General features: G+C 49.7%; 1 protein-coding gene across 1 annotated transcript; it reads right to left on the reverse strand.

Annotated features, from left to right (window-relative positions):
* Nucleotides 1–902: 902 nt before the first annotated feature.
* LOC101835362 (acyl-CoA desaturase 2-like) lies at nucleotides 903–9,204 on the reverse strand. The gene is given in 6 exon segments (NM_001281586.1): nucleotides 903–1,102; nucleotides 2,433–2,665; nucleotides 3,875–4,080; nucleotides 5,742–5,872; nucleotides 8,385–8,670; nucleotides 9,181–9,204. Coding segments are annotated over 6 exon segments (1,080 nt in total).
* Between the last annotated feature and the right edge of the window lie 726 nt (nucleotides 9,205–9,930).

Consider the following 9,930-nt stretch of genomic DNA (forward strand, 5'->3'; position numbering starts at 1 on the left):
CTCTGCATGTCCTTGTAATCTATTTATTTACTTGAGACAAAGTCTCACTGTCTAGCCCTGGCTGACCTGGAACTCAAGAGATCCACCACCTGCCTCTGCCTCTCAAGTGCTGCGATTTAAGTCGTGTGCCACCTGCCACACCTGGTCCTATATCCTTCTTATTAAAGGAAAAGAAATCTCTTTGCAGTAGAGACCACTTCCCCTACAGTTTTTTACTTTTTTTAAAAAAAAAATCTTCAGCCTAAACTACATCGAGATACTGATATGTGTTACTGTATTCTAGTGTCACTAAGTTCTGTGACTGTCACCTACTCAGAATAAGGAGAGGAGGCATGCTGTGTGGAAAGGTTCCAGTGCCTCTGCGAGACAAGAGCTGAGCCTGAACACAAGAGATCCCCCTCTCCCGCATCTTCGATGAATCACAGCCTGCATGTTGAAATTGGCCTATAAGATTTACTTTCCATTCCCTCTAGCAAAACCTGGGCTAAAAATATCCAGAGAAATCTCTGAAGATTTTCTTGCCATCTCTAACTCAGAACAGCGAAGAGCTGGGGGTAGGGCATAAACCTTTTCTTCTAAACCCTTGGAAAGTTGGTATGCTTTGGAAGGTAAACACTGACCTATGGCAGAGCAGCTGCTGGCTTGGGAGGCAATGAGAAACGAGGTCAAGAGGGACAAAGCAAAGAAAAAGACAACGGGAAAAGAAAAGAGAAGGTAAGATCAGCTTAGCATCGACGGGGAAGAGCTGTTGACTTCCAATACATGTCCATTTAACAATACTGTACCAGAATGGGTTAACGTCATCATTTTAGCATCTGGGTAGCAATACTCAGTAGTTAATTAACAGAACATTAAGCCTCTGCCAAGCTGGCTTTTGGAACAGAAACTGGAAGACCCCAAACTCAGCCACTCTTGCAGCTCCCATCTCCAGTTCTTTTAATCCTGGCCAAGACAGCGGCCTTAGACACTTTCTTCCGGTCATACGCCAGGCCCAGGGCAGCCATGCAGTCGATGAAGAATGTGGTGAAGTTGATATGCCAGCGGTACTCACTGGCAGAGTAGTCATAGGGGAAGGCATGGTGGTAGTTGTGGAAGCCCTCGCCTGGAACAGAAGCAAGGAGAGCAGTTAGGGGGCTCGGCCATTGCTGCTGCCTCCTCTTTGCACACCTGGTACCCAGTGGGTTCCGTAAACATTGCAGAATCAGACTGTAGGTGAGTGAATGGATAACTCCAGTGTCTTTTACTTTACAGACACCCTCAAAGGCATCATAGATCCACTGATATTATGGGACCTACACATCTTATCCAAATTACTCCATTTCTGTGAGGATCTTAGCACTGTAGAGTGTGGGTAATTTATTTCAAACATGAATTAAAGAACGCAAGCAATGGTTGACCCCTGAAAAGAGGGACACAGGTAAGTTATAAGGAAAATATTTTAAATTAATTTTTAATATTTGCACGTATGAATTAGACATGCATACACGCCACAGCGTGCATGTGGAGGTCAGGGGAATTTGCACTTCTTCCAATACGTGGGTCCCAGGGATCAAACATAGGCTGGTCGGGCTTGGTGGGCAAGTGCCTTTACCTGCTGAACCATCATGCCAACCCAGAAAAGACACTTTGAATAATATCCACACAGCCTAAGTTAATGAGTGCTATACATAGATGAGTCACCAATCTAAACAGTATCATTGGATGACCAACACCTCTTACCAAAGAAAAGAAGCCATGGCTCGGCATAGGGAAAACTAACCCAAGGTCTTTGTCAAACCCTCTTAGAAAGGACAGGAAAGATGTGGGCACAGGTAGCAGAGGCATGATGGGACTGACAACTGGGACAAGATTTACGGGTTGGATCAACTACATTTAAGCGATCTGGTAGGATTCCCCAAGTAAAGCTGTGGGGAGGGAAGCTCTAGCACAAACAGGAGAAAACAGAAAAACAAGGGACTGTGAGAAGAGGATTAGAGGGAGGGAGAAGGCGCGTGAGCTAATGGCCACCACACAGGCATCACTAGTGGATAAGTAGACTACAGAGACAAAAGTGCTATCCATGTAACGTACCTGAAATGTACCGCACTAAGTGGTAACCACGCTGCCTTTTATACAGCATGACTAAATAAAAACATGAGACTGACATTCATGGAGATGACCCTACTTTTCTATTTACGATCCCCTGCCCTGGACGAGACTGCAGACCCACCAGAAGTAACTGGGAAATGGGAAAAACTCAAAGGAGCCCCATTATAGGCAGATTTTCACCCTTTTCGCAGACGGAATGGCATCTCAAAAGGCTTCCCCAATAAAATTATCCCCATTGTTATAGTGGAAAATATACAAATCAGATCATCCTGACTCCTCTGGCTCCTGGCCAAGCATCTCCAGCAGCAAGTCACCAGATATGGTCATGATGGGGACCTACTCACCCACAGCTCCCATTGAAACCAGGATATTCTCCCGGGAGCTAATGTTCTTGTCGTAGGGGCGATACCCATAGAGGTGGGCGGCACTGTTCACCAGCCAGGTGGCATTGAGCACCACAGCGTATCGCAAGAAGGTGCTAACACACAAGCTGTTCACGAAAGCTTCACCCCAGAAATACCAGGGCACCAGCGTAGGCAGGATGAAACACATCAGCAGGAGACCAAGCTTGTAGTACCTACGTGGAGAGATTGCACACTGAGTATGGAGAGAGAACTCTCACACTCCTGTGGACTGTCCAGTCCTGGCAGGCAGGGCTTTTTGCCCCTATACCATGAGTAAGGAGTAGCAGTAACCAGCCCTCCCAACCCCCCCCAAAGCAATAACTGTGGTGCAGAATTTGAGAGCAAATGCTGTTATCTCACTGTTTAGATGGGGCAATGTGGATGCAGTAAATGACCCTAGTATCAGTTGCTTCCCGGGCTGCTGTTTACCTGCCTTTGTGTTCCATTATCATGACCACTGGGGCCTGAGGTGCAGTATACACTGTGCGATCTCATGCCTCTATTGGCTGCTACCAGCATTCTTAGCTCTGCTGGCCCACCCCAAAACAGAGTGTCCCAGATGAACTGTGGGTCTCTGACCCCACAGCAACACTAGCCCTCTCCATCACGTAGACCAGATACTCCAAGGGAACTGACCCCTGTGTTCTTTAGTAAGCATGTCTTCCACTCTTACGTCCTGGTAAGTTTCTCGCATCTAACTCCTTTCCATCAACGTTGACCCCTGCTTCCTTGGCTTAGGTCTCTCCTACATCCAACCTGTATCCCTCCCATGAGTGAACACCAGCTCCTAGAGGACCCTTTGGTAATTCTGTTGCTAACTGAACTACTCTACAGGAAGGGCAGCAGCAGCATGTCTGAAGCTCTTGTTTCTCACACCTCGAGTTCATTCCTGTAACATTCTTGAGGCTTGAGCTCACTGCACTCTGCCCATACAGTCCCCCTCTGAAACATCTGTGATGTCTCCACACAACTGTGGATTCAACACTTCTCCCAGGCCCTTCCCTGAGCAATCACCTGCTCTGTCCAGTGTAAACATACCCCGGCTTGCACGATTATCGTCAGGCTGCTCAGCTTATCGCTCTGCAGCCACTAGGCTACCTACTTCTTCAAGATGAGGTCTCCATAACACTCAGTTCTCTGTCTTTTCCCCCCCTAGTCAATAAACATGTTTTTTGTTTTGTTTTATATTTAATTGGTTCCAATCAGATAACACATATAAAGAACAGTTAGTTAACCTCTATGGCCCATAGGAAATTAAAAACAGGTTTAAAAGTGATCTGAACATGTAGACTCAGTAAGTCACAGCTTTAATCCTACAAGTCTTAAGAAAAAAAGGCAGAAAGTGTAAACCCCACATTCCCAGGGCCACCCCCCTCACTCACCGCCTCTGGAACATGACCAGCTTCTCGGCTTTTAGGTCAGACATGTCCAGTTTTCCGCCCTTCTCTTTGACAGCCGGGTGTTTGCGCACAAGCAGCCAGCCCACGTGAGAGAAGAAAAAGCCACGGCGGGAATTGTGAGGGTCAGCGTGCGTTTCTGAGAATTTGTGGTGGGCGCGGTGGTCTCGGGCCCATTCATACACGTCATTCTAGAGAGATAAGAAAGAGGATCCCAGTATTGAGAAAAGCCCTCCTGGGTGAATGCAAGGGTCTAGGTGTCTGCCAGGGCCTGGAACTCTCAGTCCAGCTCACAAAGTCCCAGGACTCTTGCTCAAAGACTGCACAGGGTGAATGTGAGAGGCTCTCCTCTGTTTCACACTTGCTTTAGATGTACATATAGAAAACTAACTTAAAGACTCAGAGCATAGGAACAGCATGGTCACTTTCTGAGGCTGTACGGGAGAGAGCAGGAAATCACAGTTGTCACCTTTCATTAGCAAGTAAGATGGTAGATTTTTTAAATTTATTTATTCTTATTTTATGTGCATTGGTGTTTTGCCATAGGTGTTGGCAGACAGCTGTGAGCTGCTATGTGGGTGCTGGGAATTGAACCTGGGTCCTCTAGAAGAGCACTCAGTGCTCTTAACTGCTGAGCCATCTCTCCAGCCCAAGATGGTGGATTTTTTGGAAAAAGCTAATTTTATGTGAGTGTGTACATATAGGTGCGTATGTGCCATGGCACATGTGTGGTCAGAGGCCATGTTTCAGTTCTCTCTTTCTACACAGCAGGCTCTCGGGATTCAAGCCTGGTTGTCAGGCCTGCAGAAAGTACCTTTACCAACTGAGACATCTTGCTTATCCCAGATCAGCTTTCCAAACAGTAACTATGGGACAGGGTGCCTGCGGAGAGTCTTATCTTCTGGCTTAGAGTATCAGGCAAGTGGCCTTGGGTCCTGGGGTGCTACTCTGTAGAAACTGGCCAGGAATGCCATCCAAGGCCGGCATTAACACATGAGCACGGCGTGTTTCCAAAGGACCTCTGGACTTGTCTGGCTCCTGCCACACCTTCAAAAGTATACCAGTGTCTCTTCCTTCCCTTTGTCCCCAAGAATCTTTTAAAGACCAAGTTGCTAGGCCAGAGACAATTAGGCATATCTGGTAAGCACCTCAAATCTTAACCAGAGGGGACTAATTGGGTTTCCTAGTTTCCTCTTGCTGTAAAAATTAAGCCCACCACTGGCTATCCTGTGTCCTTAAAGTTTAGTGGCCCCAAGAGTCCCCTTCCAACTCCTTAGTTCTCTGTCCTTGTTCTGCTAGAGCTTGTTGTTTCAACAATCTTCAAGATGTTTCACCACAGCCTCATACAGCACTGCAGTGACGACGGAGCCCATCTCTGGGCATCTCCTCATCAGCAAAGAGGCAGTAACAACAGTGTCTGCTACCTCTAAGCGCTGTGAGAACTTAGTCTAGCTAAATGATTAGTGTGTGTTACAAAACAACAGAGCTCCAGGGTCTAGGACACATCACCTTCTGTCCCACTGTGTAGTCTGAGACGGTCACCTCAATGTGTGAGTGAACGGGCCTCTTGTGATCTAGGAAATCAGGGTTGGTACAGGCTCTAGGGTCCCATCTTTTATACTGAGGACCCACAACAGCCACGCTATGTGACACCACAGGGACCTTGAGATGGAAACTGACCCAGCACTTGCTTGGGGTTCTCATTTCCTTTCCCAGTGACTCCATGGCACATGGACTTCAGCACTGCGTCTGCAGTCTAGGTGACCACAGGGGACGAGAAAGAGCAATGGCCGTCTAAGATCCCTGACTGCCAGCCATGGGGCGGAGACAGCTACCAGCGCCGGCTTCTCACCTGGAAAGCCATGGTGTTGGCGATGATGAGGAAGAGCCGCAGCGGCAGCCGAGCTTTGTAGGTTCGGTGGCTCCACAGGCGGTGAGCCCCGGCCGTGATGCCCAAGGCACTGATGACATAGTACAAATATGCTATAGGACAAGAAAGGTGGGGTTATCACCAACAGGCCAGTGGCATAAGGGAAGCATGCCAAAGACTGTTTCCTAGCACCAGCAACTTCTCGTTTAGCCTTTGGGTAAAGGTCTGGTTTTCCCCGAAGCCCTAGGACATCTTACTCTGTGAAACCTCAGAGATTTTACCACTTTGTGCCACTGGTCGTCCTGAGTCTCTAAGGGCATTCAGGACCTATCTTCTTTGACCTCTAGCTGCCCTCTAACATGTTCTGGTCAGGAAACTGCATTTCTCAGCCTAGAACCCACAGCCAAGGGCATTTTTGAAGCAGCAGCCGGAGCAGTTTGGACAATGGCCAGTTGAAGAAAACAAATGGTGACAGTGAATAGCGAGCTATACCCATGAAGCTTTTACCAGGGGCACAAAACCATTTCAACGCTGTAGCAGTATAAGGGATAGCCTGACTTGCAGAGGGGCTCAAACACTACCAAGGACAGTAAGAGTCTCATATTCGCCACATAACTTGAACAAGGTGGGTGCTATTCGTACCATACATTTCTGCTGAAGACATGGATTCTGGATGGAAAGGGTGCTTGTCTACTACTATTTGAAGGTGGGTTTTCTGTCCTCCATCCCCTAAGATCTGTGTGCCCAGTTCTCCTGTCTCTCCCTGGCCACTAACTGGGAAAGAGAAGAGCAGTTCACCCCTATGTCCCCTCCATTAGTAGAAATAGGAAGCAGGGGCTGGGGCCTTGGTGGAAAGGGCCAACACGGATTCCCTTCCAAGGAACATCAAGAGACAAAGGACCTTCAGAGGCTACAGAACTTGGTTGCTACTGGTGACACCACACATTGTACAAACTGCTCTGTGCCTTTCTGCAGACAGATAATAAGTTTCCCAAGAACTCTCCCTTCTCCCTCCCCGCCTTCCTGTCCCTCCTACACCATCCCAGGGAAGTAACAGACAGCATACTGAGAGAAGTTCCGGTCATGGGATGAAATACCGTACCTATGTCTGGGGTGGTTCTAAGGTAACCAGAGCCCTGTATTGGGGTGGGGGGAGTTGGCCCGAGCACCAAGGAAACATCTGCACTTCTTTCATGAGGCAGACGACCCAGGCAAATTGGATCCAAAAGCCCAGACAATGTCTTTTGGGGGGGACCACAGGACACACGGAGCCCACACAAGAACCCAAGTAGTCTTAGGCCTCTTCAGTTCACCTCTCAGTCTAACACATAGGAGACTAAGATCCCTTCCCTGTCTCCCAGAGGAAAGTGTCCCCAATAGTGGGGCGTACAACATCTCATAGTTTTAAATTCAGAAACGGGTTGGGGGAACCTTGTCCATTAGGCTCTCTCAGTGTTTCACAGATGTCTATCAGCTCTGGGTTTATAGTTCATGCAGGTGCAGCCGAGACAGGAATAAGGCTGGCAAGACACACGGCTAATCTAAATAAGTTTCCCATTCCTACTCTTGGTACCTGGAAAAACTCTCAAGAACCGTATCTCAACACTTGTAAGACCTAGGAGGACCAAGGTAGAGGCAGTTAACACTTAAGACAACCAGCCCTTCTAAATATACACTGGCCTCCAAGAGAGCTACCGTTAGTGCCTATACTCAGAACCTCTCCAGAAAACCTTCCACTGTGTTGGAGAACCCCTTGCTCTCAGGAGCAGCAAGACACCCGGGTCTGCAGAGCTCCAGTCCCTCCCTTCCCGGTTCAGGGTTCAGAGGTGAAACCACCTGCAAAGTATATGTGAATATCCAGGGGGCAGCCCTGGCACCAGCCTCTACCCACGGACCCCGGTGGAGCTGAGTTCGTGGCACACTCACAACCTTCTGAAGGTTGGAGCTGCTCAGGCCTCTACTGCCTGCCAAGGAGGCATGTGCTAGCTACTGTGTCTGAAGGGGGAGGGTCCACGGCACTGTGTGGGCACAGCATGTGAGCAGCAGCAGGCAGAAGAGAAGGCAAAACACTCCTGCAGCTTTAATCTAGTCTAAGAATGGTCTGCTGACCGGCCTGTGCCAACCCTGGAGTCACACACCTGCGAAGCTGTTTGTACCGGATCCTGCTTCACCTTCCTCCAGGTCAAACCAGCCTGCTCGGGCTGGCCAGGCAGAGAGGCCCCAACGGTTGTGTTTATAACCCCTTCTGTTCTCTCCTCCCAAATTGTATCTCCTGTCTCTGTGCTCTCACTGGGTTCAACAGGTTGCTGCCCATGAGGCCCGTGCTCTAGTCCTTGGTTCCAAAGTCCCTTAGGCAGGGCCTGCTTCTTTTGTGGCAGGCAGGGCTGGGACAGGAGCCATCAAGTGACCCCTATAGCAAAGCCTGTTCAGTGGCCTCAGCATCAATTAAAAGACTCTTAAAATTCAAGTGCCCCCCCCATCCTAATCCCACTAGGCTCTTTTCCCAACCCATTTGCTCCATCAGGAACCAAAAAAAAAGGGGGCTGCTGCCTTGGGTCAGAGGTCACCCTTTAAGGAGCAAGGAGAAATCGGAGGAACTGGCCCAAGACGAGGGGAGCTGCTCACCGAAGAGGCAGGTGTAGAGCTTGCAGGACGGAACCAGTGTGATCCCATACAGGGCCCCCAAGTGCAGCAGCGCCATGAGGATGATGTTTCTCCAGACGTACTCCAGCTTGGGTGGGGGCCCCTCCTCATCCTGGTAGCTGGGGTCATATATGTCGTCTTTCATTTCAGGGCGAACATCTGCTCCCCAGTGGTGAGGATTCTTTTCTAACTTCTCTCCTCCATTCTGCTGTCCCCCAGAGGGAGGCGCTGTGATTGTGGTGGTGGTGGTTGAGTAAGAGCCAGACATCTGCCAGGAGGGGGAGTGGAGAATTAGGATTGCAGGCGCGAGGGGCAACAGGGGTAGGGTACGGCCCTGGAATGTAATTGCGGGAAGGATGCAACACCGGCCATACGCCAAGGTTGCATGACGGTGGAGTGTACAACGAAATGGAACAAGGGGAAGTTTCATGAAATGCGCAGACTGGCAGTAATAAACCTTATACTGAATGGGACAGGAGATATGTTTTATTAGAAGCACCCTTAGCAACTCACAAAGGAAACCCTGCAAGTATAGAAGAGGGTCAGGTTTTACTTTAAAGACTAAGAAACATAAGTTGGGGGGAAATCAACTGCCCCGAGTAAAAGTCGGGCTATCCCCCGGTAGAGAAGCAGTCATTCAAGGTAGAGAAACTCGAAAATGATAGCTAAATGCTCCCGGCTGCTCTGAACTCCCTCCAACCCCCAACCAACCACCCACCTAGAAGACCAATCTGCACTCGTCAACCTGAAAGGGAGGGGCCATTTGGGGGGAGCTCACCTCTTGCAATATGTGGGCCGGCATCTTGGCGTTGGGCGCTGGGGTCACGCTCCCAGGGATGAGAATGTGCCGCGAGCTTCAGACCTCAGGGACTAAGTTTCTGCAGCTCACTGGTGCAGAAACCCTGTGCTCCCTGTACAAGCCCTGGGCCAGAGCTGGCAGTGAGGTAATCGTGTCCTATATTTCCTTAGGTTCGTTTTACTGATCAATGACCAGATACAAAATCAAAAGCTGGCTGGCCAAGGCAGCCGCGGACGGAGATAAGGATAGGAAATGAGAGGACGCCAAAATCGCAGCTTGCAGCTACCAGTGTCCAGGAGTCGGAATACTGCAGACACCAACACCGCATTGTCCCATCCCCAGCCAGGCGGAGGGGGGAGATGCTAATGAGGCTTTCGTAAACTCTGGCTAGTCATTGGCCGACGGGAATTTGGTACCACCTCGTCCTGCTGCTCTCATTGGCTCTACACAATCTGCTGTTCCCTCTGCCTCCAACTCCTCCCCCCCTCCCTTCTTTTTCTGCCTCTTGGCTTCTCACCCATCCCCCGCTGGTCCTCCACCCAGCCCCCACCCTGCCACGGGGGCGCTTTGGCGTTCTCTGTGGGAGAGAAGACCCAATCCAGCAGTGGGGGTTGGCTTCCAAGCCAGGAAGACCCGGCAAGGTACACAGAGGTTGCACAGTTGGGGAAGCCACGATAGCGAAGACCACGCATAACGCCATCCGGCCTTGGCTTTTCCTGAGGCGCGTGG

This window comes from Mesocricetus auratus, unplaced genomic scaffold (assembly GCF_017639785.1).
Source record: "Mesocricetus auratus isolate SY011 unplaced genomic scaffold, BCM_Maur_2.0 Super-Scaffold_4256, whole genome shotgun sequence".
Classification (NCBI taxonomy): Eukaryota; Metazoa; Chordata; class Mammalia; order Rodentia; family Cricetidae; genus Mesocricetus; species Mesocricetus auratus.